The sequence below is a fragment of the Mesoplodon mirus genome (genome assembly GCF_964341445.2).
Source record: "Mesoplodon mirus genome assembly, chromosome: 16".
Classification (NCBI taxonomy): Eukaryota; Metazoa; Chordata; class Mammalia; order Artiodactyla; family Ziphiidae; genus Mesoplodon; species Mesoplodon mirus.
Genome location: NC_138992.1, coordinates 40,118,511 through 40,141,124, shown reverse-complemented (window position 1 = coordinate 40,141,124; position 22,614 = coordinate 40,118,511). Strand labels below are relative to the sequence as shown.

General features: G+C 37.1%; 1 protein-coding gene and 1 pseudogene across 6 annotated transcripts in view; both read left to right on the top strand.

The window, feature by feature from the left end:
- DPY19L4 (dpy-19 like 4) overlaps nt 1–22,614 on the top strand; it is a 62,105-nt gene that overhangs the window by 17,741 nt on the left and 21,750 nt on the right. For 4 of the 5 annotated variants that reach the window (XM_082601222.1, XM_082601221.1, XM_082601220.1 and 1 more), the window contains exons 4-11: nt 1,286–1,376; nt 1,648–1,769; nt 1,884–2,029; nt 11,007–11,130; nt 15,471–15,605; nt 18,189–18,320; nt 18,422–18,520; nt 19,316–19,389. In XM_082601222.1, the coding sequence (XP_082457348.1) occupies nt 1,286–1,376; nt 1,648–1,769; nt 1,884–2,029; nt 11,007–11,130; nt 15,471–15,605; nt 18,189–18,320; nt 18,422–18,520; nt 19,316–19,389 (923 nt within the window). The remainder of the gene's footprint in view (nt 1–1,285; nt 1,377–1,647; nt 1,770–1,883; nt 2,030–11,006; nt 11,131–15,470; nt 15,606–18,188; nt 18,321–18,421; nt 18,521–19,315; nt 19,390–22,614) is intronic. The other variant, XM_082601223.1, reaches the window with a different exon arrangement.
- Nucleotides 12,111–12,489, top strand: LOC309791798 (large ribosomal subunit protein eL22-like; annotated as a pseudogene). The gene has a single exon. The product of its transcript is annotated as a large ribosomal subunit protein eL22-like (transcript).

Below are 22,614 nucleotides of genomic sequence, written 5' to 3'. Positions count from 1 at the left end.
AAGAATCTGGGATGATTTAAAAAATAACTTCCCTCACAGATTCTTAGGTGGGGTGGGGGGAGTGTCTTGGGGTCAATATTGCACAAAATCTTTCCATGTGATTCTGTTATCTAGGCAGAATTGAGAACAATAAGGTTTAAAAATCTAGAAGACATTCATGAAGAGCACTGTGATGAGCCAGGAGCATTGGCATCATCTGGGAGTTTTTCAGAATTGCAGATTCTCAGGCCACACTTTAGAATCAGAATCTATGTTTGAATAAGATCTCTAGAAGTTTAATATGCACATTAACTTTGAGAAGCACTGATTAAGAGTTCACATCTTTGAAATTTTAGAAAGAAAAATCAGTACCCATTCATAACAAATAATTTTGAGGAAATTTATTTAGACTAATAAGCTCTAGGTGAGAAAAAAAAAGGGTTCACTGGTCAAATAGATCTAGGAAAGACTTTATAGAGATTCTCAGTGCATAATGAATAGTGAAACTCTGAAAAGTTGCAATGAAAAAACTCATTTAATTTTCTCTAATCCAGCCTTTACATAGCTTATTTAACTCTTTTTAGGTAACACCCATTAATACCTTAGGAAGTTCTGTTGATCAGACTTTGGGGAAACTGATATCTTTTGTATTAATTGATAAAATTATGCATGAAAATAAACATGTTTCCTTTTAAAAGATTATAGATTTATGAAAGTTTGATTCAGCATGAAAAGCACAGGTTTCAGTGTTTTTGACTACCTATATTCTTGGTTCTGTACAGCCTAATTTTAGGAATTTTAAGATTTACTTACATTTCTGGGAGTTCATTTGAAAAGAACTGGTTCGTTTTCTGCTGCTCTTGGAAAGCCCTAATTAAGGGCTTGCTGTTCTGGATACCTAGGGAAGTGAAATAGCAATAGAAAAATAATACTTTCTTTTTAAACTTATATTCTTATTATGGACTTCTAACACCACAACCATCATTTTTTATTTCCTGCTATACTATTCTTGCTCTCCTTATGGTACTACTTAGGGTTTTCCTTCCAGATTTTTCTTATATATAATAGGCAAATAACTCACGAGTTACCATCTAGTTTAAACCTTAAGTATTTCATTAAAGTGATTGCCAGATTATTGAAAAGTTTAATCTTATTAATATGGCCACTAGTGGTTAAAGGAAAATTCAAACATGTCTTTGAATAAAAGGATAAGTAAATAGCATTAATTTGGAATATGAGGAGAGGAAAAGATTGCAGTTGAAATTTAAGGCACTGGTATTTAAATAATCATTTCATTTTCTTCTAGGAGCTTGAGCGGGAAATCACATTTCAGGGTGATAGTGCCATTTATTATTCTTACTATAAGGATATGTTAAAGGCACCTTCATTTGAAAGAGGTATGATAACTATATTTGTGTATTTAGTAACAATATTTTCCTAAAATAAAACATTGTTCTTATATGTGGGAGCCCTTGAATGTGGAGATTTGTCTCAGACTATAGGTATTGGTCTTTCTTGTAGTTAATTTAAAAATTGGAAAAATGAGGCACAGGGTATTATATTTTGAGATCCTTCTTGATAATAAAGTATTTAATGACCTCTGAATAACATGTTCAATTGTTGTAAAAGCAGAATAAATAATCTGGAGAAAAATTTTTCTGGCTTTAGGTGTATACGAACTGACACACAATAACAAAACTGTATCTCTGAAGACTATAAATGCAGTGCAGCAAATGTCTCTATATCCAGAACTTATTGCCAGCGTTTTATATCAAGCAACTGGTAGCAATGTATGTGTTTCTTTTGACTTTAATATTTATTTTCTCACATATTTATGAATCTTCAAAATTATATACTGTCATCCTATTATCTCCTTCTCTCTCTTTTTTTTTTTTCCCAATTAGGAGATTATTGAGCCAGTATATTTCTATATTGGCATTGTTTTTGGATTGCAAGGAATATATGTCACTGCTTTATTTGTTACAAGCTGGCTTATGAGTGGAACTTGGCTAGCAGGAATGCTAACTGTTGCATGGTTCATTATTAACAGGTAAGAAAGGTGTTTTTAATTAAGTTTTACAATTTTTTGTGACTGTGGTAGAGTTCTAAAAATGGCTCCCCCCTCCAAGCCTTCCATGCCCTGATTCCTGCCTGTGGATATGATGAGATTTCATCCCTGTGATTATGTTGTGTTGTACGGCAGTGGTCCCCAACCTTTTTGGCACCAGGGACAGGTTTCCTTGAAGACCATTTTTCCACGGAAGTGGGGTGGATGGGTCAGGCAGTAATGCAAGCGGCAGATGAAGCATCGCTCGCTCGCCCACCAGTCACCTCTTGCTGTGCAGCCCAGTTCCTAACAGGCCGTGGACCAGTACTGGTCCGTGGCCCGGCGGTTGGGGACCCCAGTTATATGGCATAGTTGACCTTAAGGTAGGAAGGTTAGCTGGTGGGCCTGATCTAATCATATGAGCCCCTAAAGTGAGCAGCTTTCTGCAGCTGGTACAGAAGGGAAGTCAGAGATATTTGAAGCATGAGAAGGATCTGGTGCCTTGTTGCTGGATTGAAGTGAGGAGGAAATGAATTCTGCCAACAACCAGTGAGCTTGTAAAAACTCTACAAGCCCTGGATAAGAACTACAGCCCCAGCTGATGCTTTGATTTTAGCTTAAGGAGACCCTGAACAGAGAATCCAGCCATACTGTGCTGGGTTTGTGAGCCAATGAATCTGTGTTATCTTAAGCCACTACATTTGTGGTCATTTGTCATGCAACAGTTGAAAAATAATACACCCGCCTCTATCTCTCTATTTTCAACCATAGCAACATTGGCATACGTCTTTCCTCATTTATTTAAAATTGATGACATAGCTTCATGAAAAGAAGGAAGAGGCATCAGATGTATCAGTTTTAAGTTAACCACTCTATTAATCCATGACAGTGTGCTTTGAATAATAAATCCATTCCTTTTGGTGATTAAAGGAGCGTCAGTTCTTTAATAATGAGTACAAAGAGAGTAGGGGATGGGACTTCTTTGAAATGGAGAGCTAAAATTTTCTTGGCATTGGTCAGTGTCAAAAATTTATTTTTCGAATGATCCTTTTTTGGCTTTTGAAAGTGCTTCCTCTCCATAGCACTTTCCCCTCATAACACTTAATGTGATTAAATTTTAGAAAATGAGACCTTTCTTCTGTTATACATTTTCTTTTGGCAACTGCCAAATGAAAAATATGGTACTTCAAAGACACTGAGTTTCAGATTTAGGGCTATATCTCTTACTGGGCTTTGTTTAGGGTCACATGCTGGCAACAGTTTGAAGTAAGCGATTTTAAAAATCTTCCTTAGAAGTTTTCAAGTATAGCTGTCCAGCTTTGTGAGTTATCAGTATATTTCTTCTTAACTCTTAAAGGGAGTACAGGGATGAACCAAACTTTATTATTATAAAAGCAACATATGTACATCGTAAAAAAATTGAAACCAGCAAAAATAAAATAATAAGTTTACATTCCCACCACCTGGAAATCACTCAGCATTGTTTATATCTTGGTGCATATTCTTTTGGACCTTTTTCTATTGTGAATATGTATGTATTTGTGGTATATGTATGTATAGATATGTGTATATTTTTTAACCAAGATGAGATATATTGCACATATTGTTTTATATGCTGCTTTCCTTATTTAGAAGCCTCTGCCTTTCTATTTCAATAACTTTTTAATCTTTTCTAATACCCAGCCCATATTAGAATTTCCTGTGTTGACCCCAAAATACCCTCTATAGCTGGTTTATCCAAACCAGTATTTAATCCAGGACTACGTATTGCATCTGGTTGTTACGTTCCTTAACTCTCTTTAAATCTAACATAGTCCCTTTTTTTAATGACAGCCGACTTGTTGAAGGGACCAAGTCAGTTGTCCTACAGAATGTCCCAACTTCTGGATTTCTCCTGTTGCTTCCTTGTGGTGTTATTTAACTTTTCTCTCTGTCTTCCGTGTTTATGTAATCTGGAAGATACCTCTAAAGGCTTGATGGATTCAAGATAAACAGTTTTGGTTAGAATATATTGTCGATGATGTAGTTTTCATGTTCTGTGACCTTACAAGTTACAGGGTATTTAGTTGGCCTAACCCTAGTGAAGCTGAAATTGACTGCTGGTTTGAAGGATGACAGTCTGACCTCTCCATTGAATAATTATGTTTTCCTCTTATGACTATAACACAATCTGTGTGGTGTTCTGGGGCATCAAATGAACGTCCTTTTCACCATTAACAATATACCCAAGGGTTATAACTCTAGTTGACAGTCTTTGCCTAATTTAAGGTTTATAAAATTAGGTTTTTCTATTTTCATTACTTCATTCTTCAAAAGTAGAATCTTTCTTTATTAACCAGGTTCTTTGGTTACCTTTAAGTTCAGTTACTATTAGAAAGTTAGGACAAATGCTTAATTCCACTTTAATTACCAATTTCTTTGTAAGAGATTGTTTTAATAGCTGTCTCACACAGTGATAAAAAGCATTTTCTGGTGTTCTCCTTTTTAAGCATCTTTCTGTACTTAGAGTTTTTCATTGATTCAATAGGGCTAAAATACATTACCATCATTATTCTTTTTCTTGCTTAAATTTTTACAGCATTGGTCGATAGGAGTGCTTTCAGACTGGCTCCCGAGTTCTTCTGACACATCTTCATTAATCTCTGAAAGTGTCTTGTTTTCTGGCTCAACAGGAAGAGTAGGCTCACCTTGTATATTCCAATGAAAGGTTTGCAATTAACCTTTTCTCTCTGGAGCTTTGATTCCTTTTAGTATAACATAGTATTAGAGAATCTGGTGTGGATGCTAGGGGTATAGATGACTTCTTGTTAAGTCAGAAAGTGCCCGTTAGAGAATATTTTAAGTTCCCATGTACTCTTCTAAAATTTCATTAGGATTCATTGTTAGAAATTTAATAGCACACTCACAGAATTTATTTCAGTGCTAATAGACTAGGTCTAGAAATTTCTTGCTTTTTAGAGTGAAAGTGTGTTTCATATATAGCATTATTTAAAATAGAGACCTTCTAAAAGGATTGCTTTCTTGATTATGTGATGCATTAGTTATTGCTGTATAACAGATCAACCCAAAACTTAACAGCTTAAAACAGCAAACATTATCTCTCACAATTTCTGAGGGTCAGGAATCCAGAGTGGCTTATCTGTGTGCTTCTAGCTAAGGGTTTCTTGTGAGGTTGAGTCAGTAGTTGGTTGGGGCTACAGTCATCTGAAGGCTTGACTGGCCTGGATCATTTTTACTTAGTTCACTTTATGTGGCTTTTGCAAGAAGCCTCAGTTCCTCACTGGCTGTTGGCCTAGAAGCCCTTAGTTTCTCATCACATGGACCTCTGCAGAGGGCTGCTCACAACTTGGTTGCTGGCTTCCTTTAGAGTGAATGATCCAAGAGAGACTGGAGTGAACGTGTCATAGTGGAAGCCAGCTATCTTTAATAATCTAATATCAGAAATGATAGAACATCACTCTGCCATATTCTGTTGCTCATGCAGACTAATTGTGGCACAACATGGGAATGGCTACACAGGGTGTTAATACCAGGAGGCAGGGATGGTTATGAACCATCTTGGAGGCTGGCTGTCACCTACAATGAACCTTAATACTCATTTCATTTAATCCCTAGATCTTTCTTCATCAGAAGTTCAAAGAGAAAGACTAGGCAACTTTATCATGTAAAAATAACAGCAATTAAAGAATAAGACGACTCCCTGTCAAATAAATTATTTTAAAGATCTTAGTGAGAATTGTAAGGAAATTGCCTTATTTAATTATAATTCAATTGCCTTATTAACTTGCCTTGTTTAATGACAATATATCCTGGGTAGCTGGAGCAGGAGTTAGGTAGAAATATTAATCTGATATATTCTGTTAAAGTGTATCTTTTAGCAATTGAAACATCTTAGCAAGTAGCTTTTTCTTTATGTGTTTGTTTTGTATTGTTTATTTTTTATTGGTTATTGGTATATATTTTCCTTTTTTTTTTTTTTTTTTTGGCCGTGTGTTGTGCGGCATGTGGGATCTTAGTTGCCCACCAGGGATTGAACCCGTGCCCCCTGCAGTGGAAGCACTGAGTCTTATCCACTGGACCTTAAGGAAGTCCCATATTGGTATATATTTTATACTGCAAAATATATTTGAATGCCATGAAAGAGTATGCTGTCTTTTTTATTTATCAGCTTTGGTTTATATATGATTGCCTAGAAAAGTGCAAAAAGATATTAGTCATTCCATTATATTATGATTATTAGTTGTGTTCTTAATGACATTTTGTGATACTCGTTCCTGAATATTAGAAGTAGAAAGCAAGATTATAAAATAGCTCCTATTTGTTCAAACTAAGGGATGTAGGTATACTAGTAAATTCAAGAAAATTTCAGGAAATAGCCCTGTGCATATAGTAGTGGGGGGAAATCAGAGGCAGATGACTCCCTTTGACCAGACTTATCACCAAAATGGGCTAACCCGAGTCCAGTCTTCAAGTATAAACAATATAGAAATTGCTCTTGGTCCCCACTGATCTTCTCATCTACAAATATATCCCTGAGAATCACTTTCAGTGGACACATGTTTATATTTGAAGAGCAAAGAAAATATATCTGATTAAAAGTCTATATTAAGTTTAATCTTTGGCCAAAAAAGGGTAACTGTGCACATCGGTGATTCATAAAAGGGTAAGATGCAAGGAATGCACATGTCCCAGAGTTAACAAAAAATAATGATAACACATGGTGCTGGGTCTGTTATAATGATATTGGTATACTCTGGATGCTTGTGGAAGTATAAAGTTTTTCAATTTTAGATGCCAGTTTTTCCCAGGAATTTCATTGTATTCCAAGGAAGTAATTCAAAAAAGAAGGAAAGAGTTCACTGCTTCAACTTATTTATTATAGTATTATTTGTAATAATATGAAAAATTAGAAAACAACCTAAATTTAAGGGAATGGTTAGGTAAATTGTAATATGTCAATGCAAGGGAACATATAGCCATTAGAAGTTATACTGATATTGCATAGGTGTTTTTCAACTTTCACACATTATACATTGGATTGACATGCCAAGCTGTTTTTCACATCTAATCTAAATCAATGTTTCTCAAACTTCAGTTACATATATTTAAAACCTAACAATCATGGATTCCGTGTGTTGATCTAAATAATTTGAATGATAATTCTACTTAAATATAAAGCATTAAACTATGTTTTTAAGCTCCTTAAGTATTGAAACCAATTTACTAATGAAGTAACAAACCAGTAAAATATTAACTAAAAACTTTAATGTGGGGCCTCCCTGGTGGCGCAGTGGTTGAGAGTCCGCCTGCCGATGCAGGGGATGCGGGTTCGTGCCCCGGTCTGGGGGGATCCCATATGCCGCGGAGCGGCTGGGCCCGTGAGCCATGGCCGCTGAGCCTGTGCGTCCGGAGCCTGTGCTCCGCAACGGGAGAGGCCACAAAAGTGAGAGGCCCGCGTACAGCAAAAAAAAAAAAAAAACTTTAATGTGAAAAATTATATTTTGCTAACACCAAATTTCTACTCTCTGTGTATGACAAACCTACACAGTTAGGTACCGTGAGATGACTCATTTCTCATCATGTTGCTCTGTTCAGTCCATTATGAAATCTCTTTTTTTTTTTTCTTTTAGCACAGTGATCAGTACATCATTCTGTTTTTACTTGGCAATACATCATTTAGTACTAAGACCATCTCATTTATTTTCTGATTAGCCCAAGCTAATTGAAGTAGTACTGTGTTACCAACTGGATTGTTAACACACACATGGAAGTGAGTCCTGAAATCTTTTTGGCAGTAGTGAGTTACAAAGTGGTCATCCAAGTGATTCAGGTTATGTTTATACTATGATGTGTTTAAAATGAAAACACAAAAACTCAAAGTTAGCTGATCTCTGGGAATGTATCCATAGATGCAACTGATAAAAGTAGTTATTATTTGAATTGCTGGTTTGTGCTGCTGTCTGCGAGACTGCCGCTGGGGAGAAAAAGTGAGTCTCGTTGGATTTTGTCACATCCCACTATTAGCCTTCTGGTTCTCACTACCACCAGGCATGGAAGGTGTGGGGAGGAGCAAGAGTAGCACAGGTGCTCAGGACTGTGGCCGTGAGGAGGCTTGTTCACGTGTAGAGAATAACTGGCAGAGACCCTACTCAGTTTTTGCTGCAACGACTAGAGGTTTCCTTCATCCCTTCTCCAGACAGTGCTTCTGGTGCAGAGTTTTATAGGTTTCACTGCACTAAGCTGTGTGTTGGGTAGGGGTAGTGAGTGAGTCTTTGGAATGAGGATTGCCAGGTTCACCTTCTCAATTCTAGGCTGATAGAGTGGTTGGCAGAGTCCCGACTTGAGAATAGACATCTTCTCCTTCGTGCTTCCTGACTTATGACATGTGACTATCTTGTTTTGTCTTTTAGAAAGCTAACTTTCACAACAATTTTTCATAAATAATATTGTACGAAAGTAGGTGGCTTTTAGAATACGTGATGTTCACTAAATGGTATTGCAGCAGTCAAATCTGGAAAAGAAATACTTATTGCGCACATAGTAAAATAAATTCCAATTGGATTAAAGAATTAAACGTTAACAATGAAACCAGTGATCACTATACAAAAACATTGGTTCCTGGGGTTTTTGTGTTTTTTTTTTTTTTTGCAGTACGCAGGCCTCTCACTGTTGTGGCCTCTCCCGTTGTGGAGCACAGGCTCCGGACGCGCAGGCTCAGCGGCCATGGCTCACGGGCCCAGCCGCTCCGCGGCATGTGAAATCTTCCCGGACCGGGGCACGAACCCGTGTCCCCTGCCTTGGCAGGCGGACTCTCAACCACTGCGCCACCAGGGAAGCCCTGGTTCCTGTTTTTAAAAACCGTTTTTAATAGGTAAACAAACAGAAACAATGTAAGTGTATAACAATAGGAACTGGTTAGATTATGATAAACCTGTACAGTTATGTGCCATGACCATTCAATATTCTTGATGTATATTGACATATATACTATGGAAAGATGCTCATAATATATTGTTAAGTAAAAATAGTTCATTACAGAATTATAAAAGAGATAAGATCTCATACTGTTTACTAGGTTCTGGACACTGTACTAAGTTTTTTCCAGCTTTTATTTCATTTGATCTTCATGTTTTTAATTTATGTATATATATTCAATTACATATACATTCATAGAACACAGGTTATTTTCTAATACTTCTTAGAAGTTTTATTGAGATGTAATTGGCATAGAATAAACTTGTACATATTTAAAATGTAGAAGTTGATGATTTTAGACATTTAGACACGCTTGTGAAACCATCAACAAAATCAGTATAATACACATTATCACACCCAAAAGTTTTGTTGTGCTTCTTGGTAATCTCTCCCTCTTTCCTCTTCTTACCCCACCTCCACTGCTATAGAAAATCAGGAAAGATCAGGAAACCAGTGATCTGCTTTCTCTCACTATAAATTAGTTTGCATTTTCTAGAATTTTATATAAATGGAGTCATATAGCATATACTTTTTCCATTTTTTTTCCTCCACTCAGCATAATTATTTTGAGATTCATGTATGTTGGGTGTATCAATAGTTCATTTCTTTTTATTGCTGAGTAGTATCCTATTGTATGGCTATACCACGTTTAAAAAATTTTTTTTAATTTATTTAATTTATTTTTTTGGCCATGCCGCGTGGCTTGTGGGATCCTAGTTCCCCAGCCAGGGATTGAACCCGCACCCTCGGCAATGAAAGCACGGAGTCCCAAACCACTGGACCATCAGGGAATTCCCTATACCACAATTTGACTGAACTAAATTACACGCAAGAATGTTTGTCTCCATTAGGAGAATTATGCAGCAATTTTCATGAAGTTTTTTAAGCAATAACACCTTTGTTTTTTGTGTGGGAAATAGCCATTGGGTTTATGAAATCCAGATTTAATTATTTTTGGGAAGGGAGTCCATTGTGGTGTGAGGATATGCGTGGGAGACAACAGGCTCTCAATGAAAACTGATAGAGGAGAAACTTAGGAGGAGCTTGCAAAGACATTGTGTTTGATTCTGGAGATTTTCAAAGCTCTCTGGATCTATCATATAAAGGACTACTGTAATGTTAATTCTGGGTAACCTGCTGATTGCAAAAAGTATTAAACTAGATATCAGAATATATGCATTGTAATCCTAGTTTTATCACCTACTAGCTATATGGCTTCATTAAGTCATCGCCTCTCTGAACTTCATGTTCCTTTTATATAAGGGTTAGTATAAGAACTGTGGATCTCTACTAGAGAATGGACTTGAGGATATGGGGAGGGGGAAGGGTAAGCTGTGACAAAGCGAAAGAGCGGCATGGACATATATACACTACCAAACGTAAGGTAGATAGCTAGTGGGAAGCAGCCGCATAGCACAGGGAGATCAGCTCGGTGCTTTGTGACCGCCTGGAGGGGTGGGATAGGGAGGGCGGGAGGGAGACGCAAAAGGGAGGGGATATGGGAATATATGTATATGTATAACTGATTAAATTTGTTAAATAAAAAATAAAAAATAAATAAAAATAAAATAAAAAAAAAAAGAACTGTGGATCTGCCAGCCCTGCTAGTTATGTAGTGCACATTGTGGTCTAGAGAGGGATAGCCATCTTGTTAAGGGAAGGGAGGGTGGGGGGCTGAACTCCAGCGTACTCTGCAGCAAGCTGTGTGTTGTAGCATGAGGCTGTATCTGCCCAGAGCAGGGATGCCTTTTTCAGCTTCTCACAGAGGCCCATCTATTCATCAGGCAGACACAGCAGCACTAAGTCTTCCTGGGTAGGAGGTAAGGTAAGGGTGAAACACTATTAATTTGTTCAAAGATGCTGTATAGGTAATGGTGGCTTCCTCACAGGAATGCCTACCTCACAGGATATGGAGAACAACAGTGTGTGAAAGTGCCTTGAAAAGTATAGTGTTACACAAATATAATGTCTTGCTGTTTTGCTGTTCATCTGTGGTTTATTTTAGGGTAGATACGACAAGAATTGAATACTCCATTCCTTTAAGAGAAAACTGGGCACTACCATATTTTGCATGCCAAGTTGCTGCACTTACAGGCTATTTAAAAAGCAACTTAAATTCTTACGGAGAGGTAAGATACAAATCTATTTGTCACAATTCTGATGTATTGCAAATGTGGTACATTATTTTAAAGCTATTCATATTAAGAATTAAATTATATTCAGTGAAACCTGGTTACTACACAGTAAAGGATATAGTCAGGTAGTCTTGTTATAACTGTTATTCTGTAATCTGATTGACAGTAAATTATATTTATGAGAAAGGAGATGTTATATTGTTTTAGTGCAGTTACTTGACAAATATATGAAGAGTATCTTATTTTGAAAATTAATCTCATTATTTTACCATTTCTCGCACTTCTGGAACATTGATGGCCTTTATTCATCACACGTTGAAGAATATTAATGAAGATATAAAGAGTGACTACAGGGGACAACGGTGGTAGCACTGCATATTTTGCTTGCCCGTATGCTTTCTGTGACTGGGGTGTAGGTAAGCTAGCGAGCTTCAGGAGACTATCCCGGATAGTGTAGAGTCTTACTCTTGTTCTGCTGTGGTTGCCATAAGCCCTTTCAGCAGTCAAGTGAAGCTTAGAGACTCTGTCTCAGAATAATGATTCTAAATGCATAAAATAAAATAAATGTGATTATAAAAGGCAACCAGTTACACTGAAGTTGACTTAAACGTAGCAATCCTTTGACAGTCTGTCTGCCTGTCTTAGGTTAAGAATTCCCGGCTAGATGGGCCACATCTTCTTTATCCATTCATCCGATGATGGACACTTAGGTCGTTTCCATCTCCGGGCTATTGTAAATAGAGCTGCAATGAACATTTTGGTACATGACTCTCTTTGAATTAGGTTTTCTCAGGGTATATGCCCAGTAGTGGGATTGCCGAGTCATATGGTAGTTCTATTTGTAGTTTTTTAAGGAACCTCCATACTGTTTTACTGTAGTAAAAAAAAAAGCAAGTTTACTGTATTCTTAACCCTTCAGCTTAAAACTCAGTTTTTTAAAAAGCAAAACTGCTCTTTCTGCCTAGGCTGCTGCCATGGTGCCTGTTAAAAATCTTGTGGCACAGGGTGGACAAAGAAAAGAAGTAGGTCCTAAAGTTTACTCTTGACCGTACCCATTGTGTAGATGAAGTCACGGATGCTGCCAATTTTGAGCAGTTTCTTCAGGGGAGAAAGTGAATGGAAAAGCTAGGAATCTTGGTGGAGGTGTTGTAACAATTGAAAGAAGCAAAAGCAAGATTACTGTAACTTCTGAGGTGCCTTTTTCCAAAAGGTATTTGAAATATCTCACCAAAAAATATTTGAAGAAGAATAATCTGTGATTGGTTATGCGTAGTTGCTAACAGCAAAGAAAGTTATAAATTGCGTTACTTCCAGATTAATCAAGATGAAGAAGAGGAGGAAGACGAGGAATAAAACTCAATTATCTGGTATATTTTGTCTGAGTTCTTGAATAAAACTTAGGAACCAAAAAATATATCTATATAAAAAGCAAAACTGTCCAATCCTTCAATTATGTTTGCTTCCCCTTGAACTTACCCTATACACACATGCCTTTGTGTGTGTGTGTGTGTGTGTGTGTGTGTGTGTTGAAATCTAAAGAAGGTTTGTACCTGAATTAATAGTATTGTATCCGTGTCAGTTTCCTGGTTTTGACAGTGTATAATGGTCGTGTACGATATGATATTGTCATTGAGGGAAGCTGGGTGAGACAGTCCATGGGAATTCTTTTTCTTTTTTTCTTTTTTGGCTGTGTTGGGTCTTTGTTGCTGTGTGCGGGCTTTCTCCAGTTGAGGCGAGAGGGGGCTACTCTTTTTTTTTTTTTTTTTAAGTTTCTGCTTTATAACAAAAGTGAATCAGTCATACATATACATCTGTTGAGAGGGGGCTACTCTTGATTGTGGTGTGCCGGCTTCTCATTGCGGTGGCTTCTCTTGTTGTGGAGCACGGGCTCAAGGCGTGCAGGCTTCAGTAGTTGTGGCACGCTGGCTCAGTAGTTGTGGCTCGTGGGCTCTAGAGCGCAGGCTCAGTAGTTGTGGCGCATGGGCTTAGTTGCTCCGTGGCATGTGGGATATTCCCAGACCAGGGATCGAACTTGTGTCTCCTGCACTGGCAGGTGGATTCTTAACCACCTCACCACCAGGGAAGTCCCATGGGAATTCTTTGTACTGTTTTTGCAACTTCATGTGAACTAATTCAAACTAAATATATATGTGTATTTTTTATTATAACTTTTACATGCTTTTCTGGGGGGAAGGGTGTATAACTGTATGAATTTTTATCATGTATAGTTTCAAGTAACCATTACCATAATCAAGATGTGTATGTATATATACACACACACTATACGTCACTTATGTTACCCCTTAATAGTCATATCTTTCCCTCAACCCTAACCTCTGGCAACCATAGATTTGTTCTCTATCACTGTAATTTTGTCACTTTGAAAGGTTATGTAAATGGAATTCTGTAGTATGTTATCCTTCAAGATTGACTTTTTTCATAAAGCCTAATGCCATAAACATCTATCCAAGTTGATGTTGCATGTACCGTAGTTTGCTCCTTTTCGTTACTGAGTAGTAGTATAGGAACGTGGATATTTTAATCATATATTTTGTACTTTGCTTTCCACTCTTGAGACTAGATCTCATGGTCCCAGTTGCATCAGGCTAGCCAAGCTCAGATCTTTTGTGCAGTTACCTGGAGCCATCCAGAGATATCTGTGGTTGATTACTGAAACCCATTTAATGTTACTTAAGTAATGTATATAAAAAAGCTGACAATAAAGGCATAGCTGAAAATGAAGTGAGAAAGGTAAGGGGTAGACAAGAGTGCATAGAATTTTGAAAATGTCCAGAGAAAGGAGAAACTTAGGTCATTCTCCAGATTGTGTTTGACATGTGTTCCTATTATTATTATTATTATTATTTTTAATTTGGCAGCACCACACGGCATGCGGGATCTTAGTTCCCTGACCAGGGGTCCAGCCTGGGCCCTGCCAGTGAAAGCGCCGAGTCCTAACCACTGGACTGCCAGGGAATTCCCTCTGTCATATTTTCACTGCATGTTCTTAGAGTAGTTTGAGAATAAACCTTTGGAATCCGCAGTTTGTTTCATTATACTGTAGCTTTTCGCTAGCATCCCCAAAGTAATCTCTAAGTGGCCAGTAGGTTACTTAAGCTGAATCTAGATCTGACCCTTCATTGATTTCTGGAGCTGGTTTTTCTGAGGATAATGGTTTTAGGCCTGGTTATTACAGTTCTGTTGTTCCACATTAGAAGATTTCCAGAACACTTTCTCTTACAGCTATGGTGATACATAAAGCAGAAGCTTATGTATTCTATTAGTGCTGAGCCCTTCTGGGCCTTGCCCTTGATATTTGATCAACTGGTGGAATTTTTCCATCTCTTTCATTTTGTTATCTGGTCTTAATCTTATTCAGGATGCTGAAAAATTCTTACATCTGCTGATGGTCTGAGGTATCTCTGACTCTGGAATTTATCATCGAGTATAGTCAGCTGAGTCTGAAAGATTTAGTTTTAGAGAACACAGTTCTTATCTTAGGTTTCTTGACTTGACTCTTATTGTCCTTTCATTGTTCTTATCAGAACCAATTCTTTTGACACTATGGCTGATGGAGGAATTAGGAATGAAAAGGTAGGTCCCTAGAAGAAGTTGAGACTGTTGCTAGAAATATGCTAAGACTTGGTTTCTCACTAAGGGATCACTTGGGAGATGACATTTAGAAGGACAGAATAGATGTTAGCCAGGCATATTTCAGGCAAGGGCAGTGAAATCCTTGTGTTTAGTACTTTAGCAGATGAAAACAGCTGAGAGTTTTATATGGTTGACAGTATAAACTTTGGGAAAAGGTAAGGCCACACTGTGCTGAAAGGAAATGAAAAAAGAAATGGACTTTTTTCCATGGGGTGTGGAATGGGCTGAGACATAAATAGACTAATCACATGGAAGCTCTTAGGAAAATATGAAGCACCAGGGAAGTGAAAATATTATAGAGTGAAAGGAGTTACTTCCACTGTAACTAAAGCCCAGCAGTCAAGTCTAGTAAAAGCCACCATTTAAAAATATTTATTCCTTTATCTCTTTTGGGGTGAAAGAAAATTGTACTGAATTTTCTTTTTTTCTTTGTCTTCCTGAAGTTCTCAGTGTAATGTTGAACATTGAAGGGCAAGTGGTTGATTTCTCTCTAGAGTGCTTGATTTAAGATCTTATTATGTAAGGATTTAATAATTATGTGATTTAAAAACAAAGTTTCAAAAATTGTATAACCTTAAAGTGGAACCAGTAACAGAGCTGAAAAATTTGAGGTAACATCCTCATAGATTTTTATAGTAATGAAGCTGTTGATATTTAGTTTCTTTCTTTGTTTTCCCTAGAGGTTTTGCTACTTGTTGATGAGTGCTTCAACTTACACATTTATGATGATGTGGGAGTACAGCCACTATCTCTTGTTTCTTCAAGCAATATCTCTCTTCTTGCTAGATGGTTTTTCACTGGAGCAAAGTGACAAGGTATTATGGCATTTCAAAATTATGATTTTAAATCTAGAGAATAAATGTCTTTATAGGGTTGTATAAAAACCATTTAGCTTTTAAGCTTAATTTGAAATGTTTTAATAGGCTCTGATTTATACTGCTACTCAAAAGGTTGCTAAACTTATTCTCCCCTAGTCCTTTTAGAAGCACTTTGAAATTCCCTTAAACATGGTCTCCTTAACCAAAGTCACCCCTGTGCTTCCTCTCTATTTCTAGCCATTTCTCCATCTTCCCTTTCTGTTTCTTTAAAAAAAGAAAAAGGTGAAATATAGGAATGTACAAAAGAGTATACGTATGCTATATATACAGTGTATAGAAAAAATATGAGTATTTGAACACCCAGGCCAAAATATGGAGCATATGAATACTAGAAGCCCCTTTTTCTCAGTCACATCCTGCTCTCTCCCCATCAGAGGCTAACTGTCCTGAATTTTGTTAATCCTTTCCTTCTTTTTCTTTATGTTTTTTTTACCACTTATCTATGTATTCCTAAAACTATGTTGTCAAATAATGTATTGTTTACTTTTGCCTGATTTGCTTCTGAGATTCATCCCTGGTGATGTACAGAGCTCTATTTCATTCATTTTTATTTATTGATGTATTCTATTTCTGATGAACATTTCAGGGTTTTCCCAGTTTATTGTTCATATGACCAGTGCTGCTATAATCATTTTTATACATGTCACCTGGCACAGAAGTGCAAGATTTTTCTGGAATATATAGTGGAATTACAAGTCAAATTCATAGTGGAATTACAAGTCAAAGGATGTGTACATATTCAATCTAACTAAAGATACCGAGCCTTTCCCCAGAATGGTTATATCAATTTATACTTCAGTCAGCAGTAAAGGTTCCCATAAACATTTTGTTCCTTTGTTTCTTTATCTTTTTCTCTTTTGCCATCTCTTATCTTTTTTTTCTTTATTTATAAACATGTATTAAGTATTTAATATGTTGTCTAAGCCAGAAATTTGGGAATCTTCTCGCTCTTCCTTTTCTTCAGATGGTCCAGAATTCTGATGAGTACCAACATTTAGGTTATTTCAATAGAGAGAATTTAATATAAACAATCATTAACCAAGTATAAAGTTGTTAACTTATTAAATGAAAAGGTAATAATACCTGAAAGTATTATAGAGGTAGCAACTTCAGGAAGCAGCTACCACTCCTAGAGCTGAGGGCTGAAAGGAAGAATTTGGAATTATTAAAATGTAGAAGCTTAAAGGAGGGAACCCTGTGGAGCTGAAACAGACTTCTGAGGAAGGGCCACTACTCAGCTTTGCTGGTGTCTCTGAACTGGGAAGAAGGGCTCTGTGGAAATGGGACCCAGACTTCTGAGAATGGTACTCTGGCCAGCTGATTCTGCCATCTCTGGGGTAAGAAGATGTGATAAAGCTCGTTCTTCAAGTGTTAGGGAAACTGCAGCTGCATCCAGCTGCCTCAACAGGAAGGAATTACTCTGTTGGAGTGAAGAAGCATCGCTGAGGTCATCCTCCCAGGAACTGCAGGCTGCAGTAAGGAACACGCCCCTGCTCTCTCCTCCAACCTTATTACCTCTCGCTGGCATGGATTGGCAGAGATTAATAGGGAGCCAAATGAAAAAGCAGAAATGTGGACTGAAGAAGCTGGCCCCAGCATTATGAGGCCGGGATAGAGGATAGGTTTGGAGCTAAGAGAACAGCAGCCAAAATGAAAAAATAGAATATTACCAGCACCCAGAAGATCCCATAATGCCCTCTCTTGTCATTGCTTCAGCCTCCCGACAGTGAGGTATCTTTTTTAAAAATGGCTCTGCCTGCGCGTCTGGAGCCTGTGCCCCGCAACGGGAGAGGCCACAACAGTGAGAGGCCCGCGTACAGCAAAAAAAAAAAAAAAAAAAAAAAAATGGCTCTGCCCTTTTAGGGATTTTTTTTTTTTTAAACTTTTAACACTCTGCCTTTTGATTCCTCCCCCTCCCCCCAACTAGTGTCTATATTTTGTCTTAGTTCTCCCCTTTCTAAAAGGAATTTATTTTATGGTGGATTAAATTATTATACTATTGAATTTTAGAAAAGAAATATAGTAAGACATAACTTTCCTGGGAGATCTTCTAATAGGAAATTGAATTTAACTTTCTTATTGTCACTGTTAAATGGACCAAGTGCAAAATACTTTTCTCTGGTGCTACATTTCATGGGAGTATATTTTCACCGGATAGGTTTTGGGAACTGCTGCTAACAGTTATGATTTTTGATTTATGCAGCTTGATGTTGCATAGATGGACAAGACAAACCAAGTGAAATTAAGTCAGAGCCTGGGATTAAAGAAGGTCCTTCCAGTCTGATTTAGCCATCCATGGTTTCAAGGCTTCTTACTTTGCAGAGAGTTATTTCTAAAAAGGAAGTGATAAATTAGTTACATCCCATGGCATTAAAACTATGAATTGAATGGTTGTAAATATAATACTGTCCAAAATTATAGTAGAGCATTTACTTTATAATTGTAGTCAAATCTTATCTAATGAAAAGATGTACAATAAAATTCATTTAATTCTCATTCATTTTATTTTTGTCCCAACAGGTTCATGAAGTTTATAAAATCTATATATTTTCTCTCTTTGTGGGATATTTACTGCAGTTTGAGAATTCAGCTTTATTGGTATCCCCTTTATTAAGTTTTGTAATAGCCTTAATGCTTGCTAAGTACCTTCAGGTAATTAGAATTGCCTTTTTATCATTCTTGGGGTGAATTTTTAAATTGTTAATTTTTTGAAACCTCACTTCTTTGTTCCTATAATTTTCCTCCCTGTATAGCTGAATGTGAAGAAAGGAACTTTTGTGGCTAAAATAATGAAAGTGATTAATTTTTACTTGGTGTGTACTCTGACAGTGACATTGAATATTGTAATGAAGGTAAGTAACTCTGTGTTTGAGATTCATGTGGTAGAGCAAATTGAATAATGAAATATACTGGGCTAAATTTTAATGAGAATCATGGGGTAGCAAAGTAAGAGTTTGTACAGTAACATGCTTAGTTGAACAATAATCATACCTAGTATATTAGGTGAGAAAATAGGATTCTGAGTCTTTCCTATAGAAGTACTTTTTTAAAATTACGCTTTATTTTTCATTTAATTTAAAATGTCATCATTACCCAATTAACACTAAGTAATATATGGAATAAATTCAGATGAGTAAAAGACATTCAAAAGAGTAGGTAAGTTATTTAAGCCAGGTGGGATAAGGTTAAAATCTTCTTACTACCCCATTATAGTTTTTTTTTTTTTTTTTTTTTTTTTTTTTCTTTTTGCGGTATGCGGGCCTCTCACTGTTGTGGCCTCTCCCGTTGCGGAGCACAGGCTCCGGATGCGCAGGCCCAGCGGCCATGGCTCACGGGCCCAGCCGCTCCGCGGCATATGGGATCCTCCCAGACCGGGGCACGAACCCGTATCCCCTGCATCGGCAGGCGGACTCTCAACCACTGCGCCACCAGGGAGGCCCCCCATTATAGTTTTATGCTTAACTATAAGGTAAAGTGATTGACTATGCCAATAAATCTCCTTGCTTCATAGTTACATCATGTATTTTTAATTCATATTTTTTGTTTTGTAGTCTTGCTATGTTTTCTAGTTCTAGTATTGGGCTAAAGCATATTGCTATAAACTTAGCTAATAGTTCTTTGTTGTAACTAGTGTTTTTCTCCTTCAGATGTTTGTCCCACACAAAGAAAATGGACATATGCTGAAATTCCTTGAAGTAAAATTTGGACTAAATATGACTAAGTAAGTTTTAGATTATGTAAGTTTACCTAACTCTATACCACTTAGAAGATAAAGAGCAAAAATAATCAAAGGAGGGAGTATATACCTAATTACATACCGCTTAGAAAATAATTTGGGATATTATAGTATCTAGAAGAAATAAGACATTAATACTTCTCTCATTTAAAAAAAATCTCATTTAGGTCTTTTAAAATTAGATATACTTAAACCTCAATAGCATCACAGTATGTTGAGGCTACTTTCCTTGATGAGGAGTGATGATACAATCTAAGGTCAGAATAAATTAAGATTTAAAATGAATAAAGAACCAAGGAAATTTTAACCACTAACTGCAAAATGTTATATTACAAAGAGTATGGGTGTAAATCAACTATAGTTTAATTAAAAAAAAAAAGTTCATGATATACTCCAAATCTATACTTTAAAAAAAAAAGGGCATAGCCATTAAAAATGGGGTGGTGGGCCTCCCTGGTGGCGCAGTGGTTGAGAGTCCGCCTGCCGATGCAGGGGATACGGGTTCGTGCCCCGGTCTGGGAGGATCCCATATGCCGCAGAGCGGCTGGGCCCGTGAGCCACGGCCGCTGGGCCTGCACATCCGGAGCCTGTGCTCCGCAACGGGAGAGGCCACAACAGTGAGAGGCCCGCATACCGCAAAAAGAAAAAAAGAAAAAAAAAAAAAAAAAAAATGGGGTGGTCAGTAAGATATTTATTTCATAGCAAAGAATCTTATCTTTGGTCATAATAGTGGATTGGACCAGAAGCTGACTTTTTAAATTCAAAAATAATGTTGTACCTTTTGTTTGTTATTTAAATACATTTTTAAAATCTAAAATGAAATAAATGATTTTATGTACTGATAGAGTCCATTTGCATAACAGAAAATATATATTTACCTATACATATCTCTAGTTCATATAGTAGACCATAGAATCTTTTTTTTTTTTTTTTTTTTTTTTTTTTGCGGTATGCGGGCCTCTCACTGTTGTGGCCTCTCCCGTTGTGGAGCACAGGCTCCGGACGCGCAGGCCCAGCGGCCATGGCTCACGGGCCCAGCCGCTCCGCGGCATATGGGATCCTCCCAGACCGGGGCACGAACCCGTATCCCCTGCATCGGCAGGCGGACTCTCAACCACTGCGCCACCAGGGAGGCCCCCATAGAATCTTATAATCGTTTGCTGGGATTACATGGGATTTTAGATACTGTGAATGAAATTTTATGTTGTGATATATCAGTTAACCAAGTGTTTGACATGGCTTAAACACTGGAGAAGTCTTCTGAAGTGTAAATCGTATATGGCTATCTAGTAAGATAAAAGGATCCTTTAAGAGGCCATGTGCTTCATAAAGGTAGGGACCATGTCTTTTTCAGGTGTATTTGTAGGCCTGACACTCAGCAGGCAACTAGTAAAAGTTGGTTGCAGACCTCCATAATTGACTGGCCTTTTCACTGACTTTCTCTTTAACCTTGGAAGACTCTAGAATGAGCCTAGCATTAAGGTCTGCTTTTGTCCAGTGTTTCTTAGTTGATGTTTTATAGTGCGCCTTTGTTCCTCATGTCAGGTACTAGGCTTCACAAGGTAATATACTGGGTATTTTAAGATTAAGACTTATTAATCTTGTCCTTAAGAATATTGTTGGCTCATTAGATAGTTTTTATACAATTAATGGCATGGGTGGTATAAATAATAAGTGCCTTATGTGCAAATGTGCCAATTGGATATCAGGATTTGTAATTCACCAGAATTTCAGGAGACATTTCTGTTGAGACGGAATTTTAAGAATCAGTAAAGAAGTGTTAATAAATATTTATTTAATGTGCAAGATACTGGGCCAGGTGCTCTGGGGGATACAAAAATGACTACAATCTAACGCATAGCAGATTGCATTAAGCACTATAATAAAGGGATAATTAAAGTGCCATGGGAATATGGGGAAGGAAGGATTGAGACTGGGGTTATGGAAAGAGTATCATTAAATTGGAATTTGAATTAGACCCTATTGAATTAGTTACTGTAGTAGGCAGATTTTTTTAAAAAGTGCCTTCATCCTAGGTACAAAATATTTTGATGGCAGCCTCCTGATACAGTTGTATAGCTGTTTGGCACATTGTGAAACTTTAACCTTTTAGTTTAAACCCAGTGATTTGTGAAGCATTCTCAATCTATCCGTGAGCACTCTGAAGATCATTCCATCACTTACCTCCTCCCCCAGGGCTAGGAATTTGAGGATTAAATGGAGGTTGAAGATGGATTGGGAGTGAGAATGCAGATAAATCTACGTATAACTAGCAGGCTTGTTGATTATATTTAGTGTGGGTTAAAAAAAAAAGTTTATCCTGACTCGTATAGCTCAAAAAACTTACATTTCAAATTTTATGATTTATATCTTAATAATTAGATACCTCTTTTTTTTTTTTTTTTTTTTTTTTGCGGTACACGGACCTCTCACTGTTCTGGCCTCTCCCATTGTGGAGCACAGGCTCCGTTCGCGCAGGCTCAGCAGCCATGGCTCATGGGCCCAGCCGCTCCACGGCATGTGGGATCTTCCCAGACGGGGGCACGAACCCGTGTCCCCTGCATCGGCAGGCGGACTCTCAACCACTGCGCCACCAGGGAAGCCCGATACCTCTTTTTAAAATGGGTCCTAGTCGAGTTACATTTATCAATATAAAACAGGGCTGTCTAATAACAATATGACATTAGTTGCATACATAATTTTCTAGTAGTTGCATTAAAAAAAAGTAAAAAGAAACAAGTGAATTTAATTTCAATAACGTACTTTATTTAATTTCAATAATGTACTTTATTTAATTTAACGTACTTTATTTAATTTAAAAATATTATTTTAATGTGTAAACAATATAAAATTATTGAGATATATTTTGTGTTTTTTTAATTCCTCTTTTCTTGCTTTTTTTATCTTTGAAGTCCAGGGTGTATTTTGTGCTTAAAGACTATCTCCATTTGCACTGGCCACATTTCATGTGCTATTAGCTACATGTAACTAGTGGCTATCATACTGGCCAGTGCTGTTAGAGGTTAGACAGTTGAATTTTTTTGTTATCTTCCAGGTAAAAATAGAAAGTAAAACTCCCCTAAAACTGTATTGGGTTCTAGAGATGGTCACATTGCTGGATCATAAAAAATTAGTAGTTTTAAATTTATTAGGGCAGTTTGTTGAGGAGGGTTACTAATGCTATTATTTTCATTTATAAAGGGTATGACC